Genomic DNA, 17,750 nt, shown 5'->3' with positions numbered 1-17,750 from the left:
CAACTCATTCTGGTATCTATGTGACTTAATTAGTTACTCCATAGGAATAAGTCTTGAGAAAAAAATACCAGCTATAGTCTATTACACCATCCCTCCTTTATATATATATATGTTTTTTTCTTTTTCTTTTCGTCCCTCCTTTATAAAAGATAGACCTGAATATAATAAACCACTGAAACCCCTAATAAGCGAATTTCTGATGCCACCTTCAAAATATTTCTTCACTATGAATAGCTTTACTTGAGTGTCTGACAATGTACATAAGGTTTGTACTCTTTGATGCTAGGGTGGTACTCAGGCAAAAACTAAGCAAGCATCAGATATCATTCTAAATCACTTTCAAAATTTGAGGAACCAGTCATAAAACAGAAATGAGTGATACTTTTAAAGTTACTGAAACAAACACATTGCTAAGCAGTTCCAATTGACTAAAATATAGCAATAACTAAAAAAAAAAAAAAAAAAAGATCAAGGAAGATTTCAAGGGGAGTAATCAATTAATAAAATATGTCAAACCAAGGAGCTTCAAGTAAGTTTGACCAAATACTTCAAACTTACACAAATTTCTCTCTTAAAGAGAGAACCATACTTTGGCCAAAGTTCTAAAAGTTCCCGTGCCAACAAGAAATTATTTCCATTTTTCTGACAAAGTTTTTACTTCAGCAATTAAAATACTACAGGTTGAGTACCAAATGCAGACTATGAGGCAGTTTTTCTTTTCACATGAAACTGAAAACTAAGAGTCCAATGCTAATATCCTCCAGGTAAATTTTACACGTATCAAACTTTTAATTCAGTATTAGATGAGGTGAAGCTCATCTTTCAAACCACAATGATTCTATTTGCCCATGAATCTTAACAAATTTAAACACAGCCACAAAAAATCTAACCTATGTTACTTTAAGAGATTGCTGTTTTTTAAGAGGTGACTCTGCTTCCCTACATCTTTAATTTAATCTCTGATTAGAAATATAAAACATTTAAAACCAGGGGCTAATTATTTTCATTTAAATCACCCAGACTACATATTATACTCTACTTATTAATATTGTCCCTCAGCTAAATATTAACATTTGCTTTACAACAATTAATATATCTGTCAATCAATGAGTCTTAGAATTTATTTAAATAAGTTAATTGTTCACAGAAAGGATCTAAGTTGTCTCAGGTTTCCAAACCCATTTAATAACTTGCATGTTTCTTTTTTAACTCTCTTTTGCTCTTTACTAATACAATTAAGCATGCTTAGGAAATAGTTTATCCCAAACACCAATTTCACTTACATTATCATGTTTAAAAAAACACAACATCTTCAACTCCCGGAAGACCCTTTTGCAAGAGACCAGATTCTGGAAGACGTTGGGCATCTTTTTGAGTGCTACTCTCTTTCCATCTCTTGGATCTGTTACTGACCTAAAGAAGCAATATTTGGAGGAGAGGGAAAAAAGACAAAGAAATCAATTCCAAACTTTGTTCTTTAATGTTTCAGAGTATGACAAATATCTTTATCTTAAAAACTCAACATTAAATCCACTTAATAATGCTTAAGGTGCCAGTGAGAAAGAAGATTAAAAAGAAGTACATACCTATAATCAAAGGGAATGTTTAGCCCACACAATTCATTTGCCATGCTTTTTCCTTTACTTATTTTTAGAAAAGCAAGCAAGAATTTATTGACAGCAGCAAAAACACACTTAGGACAGTGGAACAGGAAGGGCATAGCAGAAGCAGCAGGAGAGCCTAGGCTGGGCTGCTGTGGCTCACTGGGAAGTCAGAGAAAAGGGGCCCTTGGAGACAGGTTCAGCAGATTAGCCAGGGACGAGCTGCCACTGTCCACTGCTCCCCTGGTTGCAAGTCTTGTGGGGCCCCTGAAGTTTAAGAGATATGTGCTTGTGAGGGAAGGAGAGGGGAAAGGAAATGGCACGGGCGTGCTCCCTGGAGGGAGAGTGCCACTTGTTCCTTTATTTTTAATCCCTGTCCAAATTTTTATAAACAGTTACTTTTTCTGAGATGTTACTTAGCAATACATTTGCGATGGGAGGACTATTAGTGGCAAAGACAGTTTAAAGATGGGAGTAAAAAGGTATAGAACATTAACATAATTGAGGTCAAATTAGTTTTATATGCTTTATTTTCAGAACCAAATTCAATATGGAAGAGATGTGCATTCAGATGTTATCACATTTAGTTCAACATATCTTTTAGTTTCTTATATAAACGAACAGCTTTTAGTAATAAGGGATTTCAAAATTTCAGTACCACCAGTAGTTGAACAGTGTCTCCTCATCAGAAGATTAACTGTTAGCTTCTGGCTGTAGCTTCTAGGTTATGATAACTTCTTTTCTTTTGTTTCTCAGCTCTTGCTGTGATAGCTGCCTCCTATAATTACTATCTCTTTAATAGCTCAGAGTCCCCCTTTTTACTCATTTAGCCTTCTAACACCTGTAAAACCAATTCCCTGTATTTCCTTCCTTCCCTATGTTTAAAATACTAGTGTTGTTTCCATTTTTCTGACTGGACATAATTGATACAAATAGTTTTTTAAAAAAATAATAAATTTGGTAAATATTGCCAATTGGCCATTTGGCAAATTGATTTTCCATAAATTAACATAAAGCTTTTACTTCCCTTCCACCAATCATCTATGAATAATTTACTAGAGGCCCAATGCACGAAATTCATGCAAGAGTAGGCCTTCCTTCCCCAGCTGCCGGCATCAGCTTCCCTCTGGCACCCAGGACCCGGGCGTCCCTCCGGCCGCCAGCAAGCACCTGGGCTTCCCTCGCAGCCCTGGCTTCATCTGGAAGGACGTCCAGTCTAATTAGCATATTACGCTTTTATTATTATAGATTCCTGTCAGGTTTATTTTGCTGCTTTTTATTTTGCTATCATTTCCAGCTACTATTATCTTTCAGTCATCCAATGCTTTGGGTGTCACTCCCAGATTTGTGTCATTTAAAAATCTGACCTGTAGCCCTTGTCAGGCAGCTTAGTTGGTTAGAGCATTGTGCTGATTACACCAAGATTGTGGGTTCAATCCCCAGTCAGGGCACGTATAAGAATCAACCAATGGCCGTTGCTGGTTTGGCTCAGTGGATAGAGCGTCGGCCTGCGAATGAAGGGTCCTGGGTTTGATTCCGGTCAAGGGCACGTGCCTGGGTTGTGTCTCAATCCCCAGTGGGGGGCGTGCAGGAGGCATCCAATCAATGATTCTCTCTCATCATTGATGTTTCTCTCTCTCTCCCCTTTCCCTTCAATAAAAATATATTTTAAAAAAGGAAAGAAAAAAGAATCAACCAATGAATGCACAAATAAGTGAAACAACAAATCGATGTCTCTCTTAAATCAATAAATGAAAGTTAAAAAACAAAATCGGACCTGTATGTCATCGGTGCCTTTACCTAAGCTATTAAAATTTAGGATAGAACTGAGAATAGATCTGTGCAACAGATACAACACCAGAAACCATGAGATTTACATCTAGTCATTAATCTTGGGTATGGTTATTGAATTATTTAATTAACTACAGCCACTGTTCATTTCTCTATTTTCCTTGCACACAAGGAAATCAGACATTCATCAAATTGCTTTCCTGAAAATAAAGGAATTCTATCTAAAAACCTACCTATCTAAAAACCATACCAAACTTCTTTATGAATACCATAGTATCTTAGTGAGCACTACTTCCTTTCTCAAGTGCTCACAAAACTCTTAAATGATGCACTCTAGTATTTTTAAATAGCATGAAGACTCTTCTTTCTTCTATTAATTGAAAATTTGGTAAAACCATTAAATATTATTATTTTTAACTCTTTAATAGCTTGGAAAGTAATTCCACTAGGCCAGTGGTCGGCAAACTGCGGCTTGGCAAACCGTGGCTCGCGGGCCACATGCGGCTCTTTGGCCCCGTCAGTGTGGCTCTTCCACAAAATACTGGCTCTTCCACAAAATACCGACTTCTGCGCATGGGCCACGAAGTTTCAATTGCACTGTATGTGCGCATCCGTACCTGGTATTTTGTGGAAGAGCTACACTCAAGGGGCCAAAGAGCCGCATGTGGCTCGTGAGCCGCGGTTTGCTGACCACGGCACTAGGCTAAGAAACCGAATATTCTTTTTTTTTTTTTTTGAGTCACCAGTGAAATGTTTTTGTTTTTTTAAAATAATTTTTTATTGTTGGAAGTATTACATATGTCCCTGTTTTTCCCCCATTGACCCCCTCCAGCCTGCCCCCACCCCCCAGAAGACCTAATATTCTTGATAGTTTCTTAAAAAATACCAACCAAACAAAATGAAATGGAACCCAATGTTTGGAAAAACATATTCGCCAGTCTGATAAGGGGTTCAGCTCCAAAATATATAAAGAACTTATACAACTCGGCACCAGGAAGACAAACAATCCCATTAAAAATGGGCAAAAAACTTAAATAGACACTTCTCCAAAGACATACAGATGACCAATAGACATGAAGAGATGCTCACATCACTAATCATCAGGGAGATGCAAATTAAAACCACAATGAGGTATCACCTCATGACTGCCAGAATGGCTATCATCAATAAAACAACAAACAAGTGCTGGAGAGGATATGGAGAAGAGGGAACCTTAGTGCACTGTTGGTGGGAATGCAGACTGGTGCAGTTACTGTGGAAAACAGTATGGAGCTTCCTCAAAAAAATAAATATAGAACTGCCTTTTGACCCAGCAATCCCACTTCTGGGTATATATACTAAGAATCCCAAAACACCAATTAGAAAGAATATATGTACCCCTATGTTCATAGTGGCGTTATTTATAACTAGAGGCCTGGTGCACGAAATTTGTGCACAGGGGGGTCAGGAGGGTTGTGTGTCCCTCAGTCCAGCCTGTACTCTCTCCAATCTGGGTCATCCCTCTCACAATCCAGGACTGCTGGCTCCCAACCACTCGCCTGCCTGCCTGCCTGATTGCCCCTAACTGCTTCTGCCTGCCAGCCTGGTCACCCCCAACCACACCCCTGCCAGCCTGATCGACACCTAACTGCTCCCCTGCCGGCCCGATTGCCCCTAACTGCCCTCCCTTGCTGGCCCAGTCACCCCCAACTGCCCTCCCCTGCCGGCCTGGTTGCCCCTAACTATCCTCCCTTGCAGGCCTGGTCCCTCCCAACTGCCTTTCTCTGCTGGCCATCTTATGTCCACATGAGGGCAGCCATCTTGTGTGTTGGAGTGATGGTCAATTTGCATATTACCTCTTTATTAGATAGAATAACCAAAATCTGGAAACAGCCCAAGTGCCCATCAGTAGATGAGCGGATAAAAAAGCTGTGGTACAGCCCTCAATGGTTAGAGTGTCAGCCCAGTGAAAGGTTGAGGGTTCAATTCCCAGCCAAGGGCATGTAGGTTTGATCCTGGGCCTGGATGGGGCATGTGCAGGAGGTTTGGAGAAGATGTTTCTCTTTCTCTCTCGGTCTCTCTCTCTCTTCCCCACCCTCCCTCCCACACTCTTTAAAAATCAATGGAAAAAATATCCTTGGGTGAGAATTGTAAAAAATTTTATTTACAAAATGGAATACTATGAGTATATAAAAGAGAAGGAACTCTTACCCTCTGCGACAGCATGAATAGACCTGGAGATTATTATGCTAAGTGAAATAAGCCCATCAGAGAAAGACAAATACCAAATGATCTCACTTGGAATCTAATGAACCACATAAACTGACTAACAAAATAGAACCAGAGGCATGGATATATGGAAACGTTAGACTGATAAAAGTCAGAGGAAGGGGGCTGAGGGGACTGAATAAAGGATTAGCTTAAGAACATATATGCATAGCTCGTGGACACAGACAATAGTGTGGTGAGGGCCAAGGTTGTGGGGGCGGGGGGAGGACTTGTTGGAGGTGGGCAAAGGGGTGAAGGAGTGGGAGACATCTGCAATAGTGTCAACAATAAAAAAATTTAAATTAAAAAAAAAAAGAAAGAAAACCAAGATCCACAACATTGCTTAAAATCCATATAAACTACAAAAGTAAAATAGGAAGGAAACAGAATCTATTTAATTCAGGCTATTAAAAATATTTTTTTCTGTTTAAATATATCACTCTGTAGGTAAAAGCTAGAAGAGAAAAAATGTCAATGAAATGGCAAGAAAGGAAAATTTTGGATCACGCATTGCATTTAATTTCCAATGTCTCTTGAATCTTCTTTAGTCTATGACTGATTACTTAGCACTTCTTTGTCTTTCATGATATTGCCATTTTTGAAGAGTATAGGCCAGTATTTTGTAAACTGTTCCTTAACTTGGGTCTCTCTGGTGTTTTCTCATGATTAGTACAGGTTATGCATTTTTAACAGGAATAACACAGAAGGTGTGTCTCCTCAGTGCATTCACATTAGGAGACACACGATACCAATTTTCCCCATTACTGTTGATTAACTTTGATTACTTGGATGAGGTGTCTGTCAGGTTTCTCCACTGCAAAGTTACTATTTTTTCCCCTTTTAACTGTGTAAATATTCTTTTTCTGATCCAAGTTGACCTACTGCCTTTAGTATCCATTGGTGATTTTTGCCAAAATCAATTATTACTATGACTGCTAATTGGTACTTTAATAATTTTAATACCCACACAATAAATATTTGTTCTTACAAGGTTAGTACTGTGCCTTGTTGTTTTAAGGTTAAATTCACAAAGCAGCCTTTTATTTTATTATTCATGCAAAAGTCAGTCATGCCTGTGGCTGGTAACAATATAACCCTAATGAATGTGAATGGCTGTGCAGTAATTTCACGCCATGTTGAGTTTGTTCTCTCTTAACTTGAGGTAGCAGATGCTTTAATTCAGCACAAATAGTACCACAGAACTCAGATAAGTGTGGAAGCCTGTTACACAGGAATTCTTTTATTTTCTTTGTTACTGAAAGGCTTCCTATGCTTAGTTTCTCTGCTGCTGGAATACCCTGGTTATTCCAACTGCACTTGTTAGAAGTTCCAGCTGTAGAGAAAAGGAATAACATTTAGGGCAAATTTCTTCATTTCAGAAAAAAAAATAGCCTTCAAACAACTCACTTACCAGTAACTTATTTTCTCTACTAAATACTAGATGCCCTAAATAAAACAGTGCATCTGTCCTTTCATCTGATTACCTTCATGGGCATTCAAGTTATACTAACAATATTTACTTTCTAAGTTTTAAATTAATGTTTGATTCTACAAACACTATATTAATGCCTGGATTGCGGGCTCGATCTAGTATGGGGAGTGCAGGAGGCAGCCGATCAATAATTCTCTCTCATCATTGATGTTTCTCTCTCTCCCTCTCTGAAATCAATAATAATAATAATAATAAAAGTACAATACTGAGACCAGGAAGCTTTTTAGATCTGGTGTGGTCATTTTTATTGTTGTTTCCAGGAAACTGTGACCATTGCCATAAATCTACTTAAATTACTGACAAGCAGAAGGGTTGGAATGAAACAAAGTGAAACTCATTATGGGGATACTTTCCTAGACACTAGATCCATGATTTTTAACTGCTGAGCTGCAAGAATTTTTTAAATATGCAATACATGACTATTTGGTCAGGAGCAATGACCTCCTTTCCCTTAGACTGTCAAATAAAAAAATGTCAACAGACAACACAACAATAGCCATCTAGTGTGAAGGAATCAAAATTATACCAATTCTTGTTAGACTGGCAAAAGTTATATTTTTCGATGTGCCTCAGAATTTTAGCAATTAATTTATGTGTGCCATGAGATAAAAAAAAAAGGTTGAAAATTGCCAAACTAGAATGTTAAATTAATATAACTATTCAGTATATTCAGAATCTCCAGTAAATTATATGTTCCTCATTCATTTTCTGTAAAGAATCTTTTTTCCACATGTTTTAAAAGCTTCAAAATTCATGTGTCTGATAAGGTTTTTAACTATATTCAAAGCAAATAAATAACTTATATTGCAAATAAATAACTTATAATGAGAATGCTTCCACTTGGATTAAGAAATCAGGTTCTTATAATTCTAGTCACATAAACTTGTAATCAGTAATCTTCTATTTTTTGCTAAACATACAATTACTATGTCAACTGTACTAATACAGTACATATCTCAATAATAGAACCTAACTAGACTCTAAATATTTAGATTATTGCTTTCATGTTCATTTTAAAATTCATTTCCTTAAAAGTTATATTTACTTGTATTTAGATTAAATCTGCTTGAGAAAATAGCAAACTATAAGGCAAAATTTCTGACAACAAAGTCTAAAAAATGTATTTTATTTGTAACTTAATGTTTGTTATATGTTTAAGGATACTATAGATTAGGGAATAAGTAATTTATTTTTATGTCTCTTTCTAATCAGAATTTTAACAGGCTTTCGTTTGTGTACACTCTTGATATAATTTACAGATCTGCATATTAGTTAGGAGAACAAATCTTCTAAGCATCCCTGCCTCCACCCAAAAATACATTAAAAAATTCTCATCTTTTTTTAAAATTTTTTAATTTATTTTATTATTTTTATTATTAGTTAAGGTATTACAAATGTGTCCTCATCCCCCCCCATTAACCCCAACCTCCCCCCCCTTCCCCCGGCCCGCACACTCATGCTCCCATCCCCCTGTTGTCCATGTCTCATCTTTTATATTTAATTTCTTCTATCAGTTAGGTTTTCTAATTTTTTTAATGTTTATGTAAATTTGGTATTTGCTGAATTAGCTCTATACATAAATTCTTTTAAAAAATGTATTTTTTATTGATTGCAGAAAGGAAGGGAGAGGGAGGTAGAAACATCAATGAGAGAGAATCAATCATTGATCAGCTGCCTCCTGCATGCTCCTCACTGGGGATCTACCCAGCGACTCAGGCATGTGCCCTGACCAGGAATCGAACCATGACCTCCTGGTTCATAGATCGACACTCAACCACTGACCCATGCTGGTCAGGCAAAAGATTCTTTTCCCTTTTTAAAAAAGATACTTATAAAATGATCCCCAAATTTGTTAATCTGAAATTATAAGAAAAAAACACCTTATACAATAGCTAAACCAAAGCAGTGAAATAGTTCATTCTTTTCCTCATAGCCTCACACTACTGATAAGAAAAACAGCTATATTTAACTGAAAGAGTTAAATATGAACTTAAACATTCTTTAATGATATATTTAAATAAGTAGAAATAGCAATGATCCCAGCAGGTGACACAGTACTGGGCCATTCTGATCTGTACTGAGACACCTAGAGGTGCTAATAAAGAAAGAGTAAGGCCCCTAGCTGGTTTGGCTCAATGGACAGAGCATTGGCCTGGGTTCGATTCCTTTCCTTTCCTCTCTGAAATCAATGAAAATATATTTTTAAAAAGAGGTGGAGTAAGATACAGGCATGCATCCAATATCAGGCTGTCATATTTATTTTCAAATACTTATTACTAGTGAATAAGATCTAACTTTTAAGACCTCCTCAACGCCCTACCAATAATCATTGTTTAATTTAAAACATAGGTGAAAATCATTTTACATTAACTACTGTGCTCTTGTGAATATTTTATTGTTCTTAGACCACAAATTAATTAGTTCCATCCTTACTGCGGACAATGGGAAGCCATAGAAGTTAGAGAGACTCTTTCTCCTCAGTCATTGTCAAATATCTCTGTGAGGAGTCTGACCGGCCTGCAGAAAGTTGCCACACTGTTCTTTTCAGCGGGGATCTTCTCATGTTAGAGTGAACATGACACAGCCTACTCTGCCAAGTTTAGGAAGTTTTTATGTCCACTAGCCACAGCCCTCTCCTAGAAACAGAACTATGAATACTGTAGGGGCAGGAAAACCAGTTGCAATGAAGAACAGAGTTCAGCCACAGAAGAAAACAATTCATCTGCATCTCCTTGCATTTTAACACTTTTGGCAATAAGAGGTTAAAGGGTAATCAAAACTGAAACAATGTGACACAATGTGCTTGCTTTTAATCCCATTGATGATTTCCTGATAGTTAAAAAATTAAAAATAGCAGTTTTTGTTGTACATTAGAGGTTTATAAATATTGAAGACATCAAATGAAAGAATAGTTTTATTCACATGGTTTAGAACAATAATGCCAATGTCAAAAATTGTAAAGAATTTAGAAATGAAAAGTTCATATAACAAGAAAAAGTTATTTTTAATTACCATAGAAAATGTTTTTTATCATTTAGTATTTTAATAGCTAAGCTAATATTTATTAAAATATTTAGAAAGTAAAGATTTACTTAGGAAGTAAATACTGTTAGTATAACTTGAATGCTTATTAAGGTAAGTTGAAATTATTAAATTACTTAACAAAATGTAAGTCCCAAAATGCTTTTAAAAGTAAACTGTCTGAACATACCAACCAAAATACCAGTAAAAATTCACTTTTGAAACAGTGAAATTTGGATATGGCTTGGAATTATGGTTATAAATAAAATGGCCACATATTCTAGATGTATACTTAATTATATATAGATGAAAAGACATCAGATCTAAGATTTGTTTTAAAATACTTCAGTAAGTATTATTGACACAAATAAAGCAAATCTTGGTAATTATTGAATTACTAGAGGCCCGGTGCACGAATCTGTGCATGGGTGGGGTCCAGCTGGCCTGCCCCAATGGGGGCCCATTGGGCTGGGCTGGCCCGTGGAAGGGGCCATGAGCAGTTGGCTGGCCGGCCCCTGATTGGGGTGTTGGGGGCCGTTTGGGGGCAAGGCCGGCTGGGGGGAGGGGCCAATCGGGGCCCAGATCAGGCTGGTTGGCTGCCACAGTGCATATCATAGCCACTTGTCGTTCTGGTTGTTCGCCATACTGGTTGCTGGGCTTTTATATATATATACATTAGTGGGTATAATGGGATCTAACTATTCAAAAGTAAAGGAATTGCAGGTTTGAAATTTTTCAAAATAAAATTAAAATAAAAAAATTTAAAAATACAAAAAATACTACTTATAATGTCAATAATACCAAACATTGTAGAGTAAAGCTAACAAAAGCTATGCATGACTTCTCACACACAAAGACTAAAAAAAAAAAAATTAGTGAGAAATTAAAGACATAAATAAATGGAGAGACATGCCATATTCATGGATTAGAAAACTCAATATTGTAAACATTTTCATTATCCCCAAACTAATTTATAGATTCAATGAAATTCTAATCAAAATCCCAACAGGTTTCTTTTTGTGAAACTACACAAATTAGTTTGAAAGTTTTTTATAAAAATGCAAATATGCCAAAGACAGCAAAGATACTCTTTAAAAAAATAAGGTGGGAAACACTGATCTTCAGATATAAACATCCTATCTAATAAAAGAGAAACATGGTAATTAGCATACATCCGCTACCCTTCCCATTGGCAAATCAGCGAGATATGCAAATTAACTGCCAGCCAAGATGGCGGCTGGCAGCCAGGCAGCTTGAAACTAACATGAGGCTTGCTTGCTTCAGTGACGGAGGAAACCAACATTCCCCGCCTGCCTTGCCGGCCTCTGAGCTTGCAGTTTGAAACATTGTTACAAATATAGAAGCTAAACAAAACCCCAGAAACCTGCTTTCAGCCCGCCAGGATCTCAGAGCTGGAGTTGATACACTGTTTCGATAATAGAACCCAAACAAACCAGATCCTGCTTTCAGCAGCAGAGGCCTCAGAGCTGGAGCCAGAGCTAAAGCTGGCCCAGAATAAAAAAAAGAAAAAGAAAAAAGGAGCAGTTGGGAGCTTCAGTCACCCCCAGCCTGAAAACAGCCCTCAGCCCGTCACCCAGACTGGCCAGGCACCCCAGTGGGGACCCCCACCCTGAAGGGTGTGTGACCAGCTGCAAATAGCCATCATCCCCTCACCCAGGCTGGCCAGGCACCCCAGTGGGGACCCCCACCCTGATCCAGGACACCCTTCAGGGCAAACCAGCCAGCCCCCACCCGTGCACCAGGCCTCTATCCTATATAGTAAAAGGGTAATATGCCTCCCAGGACCGGGATCAGCGGAGCCGCGAGGCCTATCAGCACCAGGATCAGTGTGACGGGGGCAGCGCCCAAAGCCCCTGATCGCCCTGCGGCTCTGTGTGTGACAGTGGGCGGGGCCAAAACCTCCCTATCCGCCCTGCTCTGTTCATGACAGGGGAAGGTGCCCCAACCCCCTGATCAGCCCTGCTCTGTGCCTGATAGGGGGGAGCTCCCCAACCCCCTGATCGCCCTGCGGCTCTGAGTGTGACAGGGTGCGGCGCCCCAACGCCCCCCCCACGGGCCCTGCTCTGTGTGTGATGGGGTAGAGCCATAACCTCCCCATCGGCCCTGCCCTGAGTGTGACAGTGGCGGCGCCCCAACCCCCTGATCCGCCCTGCTCTGTGCGTGACGGGGGGAGCTCCCCAACCCCCTGATGGGCCCTGCTCTGTGTGTGACAGGGTACGGAGGCCCCCCCCCCCCCATGGGCCCTGCTGTGTGCGTGACAGGGGGTGGCGCCACAACCTCCCCATCGACCCTGCCTTGAGTGTGACAGGGGGAGGTGCCCCAACCCCCCAATCGGCCTTAGGCTGAGGGCGGCATCGCAACCTCCCAATCCGCCCTGCTCTGTGCATGACAGGGGGCGGCGCCCCAACTCCCCAATCAGCCCTGCTCTGAGCCCGACCAGGGGCTGCACCTAGGGATTGGGCCTGCCCTCTGCCACCCGGGAGCAGGCCTAAGCCAGCAGGTCGTTATCTCCCGAGGGGTCCCAGATTGCGAGAGGGCACAGGCTGGGCTGAGGGACCCCCTGACCCCCGAGTGCACAAATTTTTGTGCACCAGGCCTCTAGTCCTATATAATAAAAGCCTAATATGCTAAGTGTCCAGTCATCTGTTCAACCAATCAAAGTGTAATATGCTAATGATATGCTAAGGCTGCTAACCGCTTGCTATGAAGTGCACTGATCACCAGGGGGCAGACAGTCAATGGTTGACCAGTCGCTATCATATGCACTGACCACCAGGGAGCAGACGCTCTGACCGGCAGGTTAGCTTGCTGTTGGCATCCGGCCATCAGGGCTAAGTGAGACGGGCTGGACATGGCCTGGAGCCCTCTTGCGGTCCCTCCCTGTTTGGCCAACCTCCTGCATCCCTCATCGTGCACTGATGGGGTCCCTTGGCCTGGCCTGTGAGAGGGTGCAGGCTGGGCTGAGGGACCCCCCCCCCCCACCAAGTGTGCGAATTTCATGCACTGGGCCTCTAGTTTATTATAAAGCTAATTTAGACTATAATTTTGGTGCAATATACCAATGAAAGAGAAATATGACCCAGAGATATTCTCACATAGAAAGGCACTTGACTTACCATAAAAGTGTCTCTGCAGTTGGGAACACTGTGCCTTAGATTGTTTCTCAGCTTCAAACCTATCTGTCTAAACAGTGCTCTGTAATACTGGGGCTAAGAGTGAAAACCAGTTTGATTTTGCCAACTAGCTCCATGTTAAGCTCTGCCCATAGAGGGCTTCAGAGGTGACTGCAAGGCTGTAGAAGGAAAAAAGGGACTTGCTCTTTCCTGCAGGCTTCCTGTCTGTCTCCTGTTCTATGTCACTCTAACAGTTCTTCATTCCCTGAAGTGATAGTGCCTTCCTGTAACAACAGGTGAACCCAGTTAGTTTTACCAACACTTGCAGAACCAGCCTCACTGCATCCTCCACCCCAGATACCAGCACTAGGGAGTTAGAATCCTTTTCTTAGATGTCTAAATTTCTGCTCCATGGGGTTCCTAAGTTTTAAAAATTCCTCCAAGCTCTTCCCTTTATTTCTCTGGTTGTAGGGATGGTACCTGTTACCTCCGTGTTACCTATTGTTCTCTGTCTTTTTACATACCTACAATTTTACTTTACATTTTAATTACAATCAACTTTAAAATTAATTAACAACTCCCCCCTCCATATTAAACTGTTTAAATAACTGATATAATTTCTTTTCTGATTGGACCTTGACAAATACAATATTCTTTTCAATATATGGTACTGGAACAACTGGATAGGCATATGAAAAAAACAGAATGAACCTTCATTCCTAATTCACACACAAAAATAAATTTAGATGAATTGTAGATATAAATGTGAAAATCAAAATCACATAGCACTGAGATGATAACATACAGAAGAATATTTTTATGATATTGGGGCAGGGAAAGAATCTTCAATAGGACACAAAAAGTGTTAATCATAATGAAAAATTTTTATCTCTACATTGTTAAGAAAAATGCAGCCTGGTCAGTGTTGCTCAGTGGTTGAATATTGACCTATGAACCAAGAGGTCACAGTTCGATTCCTGGTCAGGGCACACACCTGGGTTGCAGGCTCGATCCCCGGTAGTGCACTGGCAGGAGGCAGCCAATCAATGATTCTCTCTCATCATTGACATTTCTATCTCTCTTTCCCTCTACCTTCCTTTCTGAGCTCAATAAATTTTTTTTTTTTTAAAAAGAGTAAAAATGCAAGTCACATAGAAAATGCTTGTAGCACACACATAAGGAACAAAGGGCTTTTAACCAGATTCATACAGAACTCCTACAAATCAATTTTTAAAAAGGGGTTGAATAGGCATTTTATAAAAAAAGGATAATCCAAATGGCCACCAAACATATGAAAAGGATCTTAACCTCATTAGTCATTTGGGAAATCAAAATTAAAATCACAATAAGAACATATTATACAACCACCAAAGTGACTAATATTTAAAAGTCTGAGCATACCAAATGTTTGATTGTTTGGTGAAAATGTAATGCAATGGATAGCCAGTTAGCCTGGAGGTCAAATCACCCCCGGTATTGCCGACAAAAATCAAGGCTTAACTACAACAAGACTGCGCACAAAGACCACTAGGGGGTGCACCAAGAAAGCATAAAAAATGCGGAGACAAAGAAACAGGACAAAACTGTCAATGGAGGATATTGAGTTCAGAACCACACTTTTAAGGTCTCTTAAGAACTGTCTAGAAGCCGCCGATAAATGTAGTGAGATCCTCAAGAAATCTAATGAGACCCTCGATGTTATGATAAAGAACCAACTAGAAATTAAGCATACACGGACTGAAATAACGAATACTATACAGACTCCCAACAGCAGACCAGAGGAGCGCAAGAATCAAGGCAAAGATTTGAAATGCGAAGAAGCAAAAAACACCCAACCAGAAAAGCAAAATGAAAAAAGAACCGAAAATACGAAGATAGTGTAAGGAGCCTCTGGGACAGCTTCAAGCGTACCAACATCAGAATTATAGGGGTGCCAGAAGATGAGAGAGAGCAAGATATTGAAAACCTATTTGAAGAAATAATGACAGAAAACTTCCCCTACCTGGTGAAAGAAATAGACTTACAAGTCCAGGAAGCGCAGAGAACCCCAAACAAAAGGAATCCAAAGAGGACCACACCAAGACACATCATAATTAAAATGCCAAGAGCAAAAGACAAAGAGAGAATCTTAAAAGCAGCAAGAGAAAGAAACTCAGTTACCTACAAGGGAATACCCATACGACTGTCAGCTGATTTCTCAACAGAAACTTTGCAGGCCAGAAGGGAATGGCAAGAAATATTCAAAGTGATGAATACCAAGAACCTACAACCAAGATTACTTTATCCAGCAAAGCTATCATTCAGAACGGAAGGTCAGATAAAGAGCTTCAAAGATAAGGAAAAGCTAAAGGAGTTCATCACCACCAAACCAGTATTATATGAAATGCTGAAAGGTATCCTTTAAGAAGAGGAAGAAGAAGAAAAAGGTAAAGATACAAATTATGAACAACAAACATGCATCTATCAACAAGTGAATCTAAGAATCAAGTGAATAAATAATCTGGTGATCATAATAGAATCAGGGACATAGATAGGGAATGGACTGACTATTCTTGGGGGGGAAAGGGGTGTGGGAGATGCGGGAAGAGACTGGACAAAAATCGTGCACCTATGGATGAGAACAGTGGGTGGGGAGTGAGGGCGGAGGGTGGGGCGGGAACTGGGAGGAGGGGAGTTATGGGGGGAAAAAGAGGAACAAATGTAATAATCTGAACAATAAAGATTTAATTAAAAAAAAAAGAAAATGTAATGCAATGGAAGTTCTTATAGACTGCTAGTAGGAATGTAAATTGGTACAATCTTTGGAAAACAGGTTGGTTTTATATATTAAAATGAAGAATGTAAACACTGTGACCTAGCAATTTGACTCCTAGATATATACCTCAAAAAGAATGTGCACACCTATACACTAAAACACAAACAGGAGTGTTCAAGGTAGCAATATTTGTAATAGCCTTAAAACCAGACACAACTCAAATACCCATATAGTAGAATGGATAAACAAGTTGCTATATATTCATATAATGGGACATTTTACAGCAATTAAAATGAACTATCACTACAAGAAATACCATAGATGAATCTCACAAATATAAACTTTGTGATGCTAAATCACTGTACATTACTGTATGTGTGTTATTATATAACTAAAAAGGTAAAGACAAACTTCCCAGTTAAAGTTGAGCATAAAAAAGCATTTTAGATAACAATCTGTATAATGACTAATATTTAAAGAGGAAGATTCTTTTTTTTTCTTTTTCCCAATAAAGATATACATCTATTCCAGTCCAATGGATTTTGCCATATCTTTTCTTGTGCCACTGGTTCATTCTGTAAAGAGAGTATACATAATATTTTTCTTATGTTTTGATAGAATTCCAAAGGAATTTGCTTGCTTAGAAAAAAACTAAATGTTTTCTTCATCATTACACAAGAATATGTTATTAAGAAGCATTCCACAGGAGAGTGCTGTCAGCAGAATTACAGTCCCACTCCTAATCTAATCACAATCTCCTAGCTTCTTCCATTGTGAAGCAAAATGCTGAAGCAGCTACATTATATATATGTGCTTCAGGTTTTTAATTAGTTAGCCTTTTAAAAGTAACCAAAACCAAAAATACTGCAAATACAAAACAGGAGGCAAGACTTCCAGCTGTGGTAAACTGAAGAGGTCAGCAAATCTCCTCCCAAAACAACTACAGAACTCGACAAAAGTGTCAAAAACAACCATTTCAGTCCTGAAAACAACCAAAGTCAAATGAAAAATTTTAAAGTGTTTATTTATGAAAATTTGTCGAATTTGGGGTAAGAACAGTGGGAGTCAGTGGTGTTATTGCTTGGGGCTGCTCCTTACCTACCTTCCAGACCCAAACCAAGCACAATGCAATAGCTTACCTGGGCTGGGCTGGTCAGGAAAACCAGCTTTATTGTCAGGGGCTGCTGATGTGATTTGGAAGTGAAGGGCAAAAACTACATACCCAGTGGCAATGAGAGTAAAAGTATTAAATTCGACTGGAAAAGAACAAAGAAAGCCTACAGCTCTCCTAGCCTGAGGCTGCTGTCCCAGCTGGGAAGAGGGATAGAATAGAAATTAAAATATTTAATAAGGAGATCCTGGAAATGAGAGCCATGGGGGGCTAGGTAAATTACACACATCCCTGGCTAAGTGGAGGCTGCATATATGCTCAAAGCTGACCAAAGAAGAGGGCCTAAGCTCTCCACATACCGAGGCTGAATGGGAGGCTTCCCACACATGAAAAAAAGTACAGAGAGGCTCAGCAGAAAATAAAAGCTGAGGCATACTTGAAAACTAGATGAGCTTCATAACACACTCACAGGTGAATCAACAAAGGGTAGATAGAAGCCTTTCTGGCTCAAGGTATTTGAGAACATCCTTTAACCAATCACTGGCTGACCACTAAGCTATATAGACACAAAGAGGACCTCAAGAAGGCCAGGCTAAAA

General features: G+C 39.4%; 1 protein-coding gene across 4 annotated transcripts in view; it reads right to left on the bottom strand.

Annotated features, from left to right (window-relative positions):
* NLK (nemo like kinase) overlaps window positions 1-17,750 on the bottom strand; it is a 146,717-nt gene that overhangs the window by 74,835 nt on the left and 54,132 nt on the right. For all 4 annotated transcript variants that reach the window (XR_004972880.1, XR_004972881.1, XM_036340673.1 and 1 more), the window contains exon 2: window positions 1,284-1,413. Coding sequence is in view for 2 of the 4 variants with exons in the window: in XM_036340673.1 (XP_036196566.1) it covers window positions 1,284-1,413 (130 nt within the window). In the remaining 2 variants the exon portion in view is untranslated. The remainder of the gene's footprint in view (window positions 1-1,283; window positions 1,414-17,750) is intronic.

This window comes from Myotis myotis, unplaced genomic scaffold, assembly GCF_014108235.1.
Source record: "Myotis myotis isolate mMyoMyo1 unplaced genomic scaffold, mMyoMyo1.p scaffold_m19_p_17, whole genome shotgun sequence".
Lineage (NCBI taxonomy): Eukaryota > Metazoa > Chordata > Mammalia > Chiroptera > Vespertilionidae > Myotis > Myotis myotis.
This window is presented reverse-complemented; position numbering and strand designations above follow the sequence as displayed.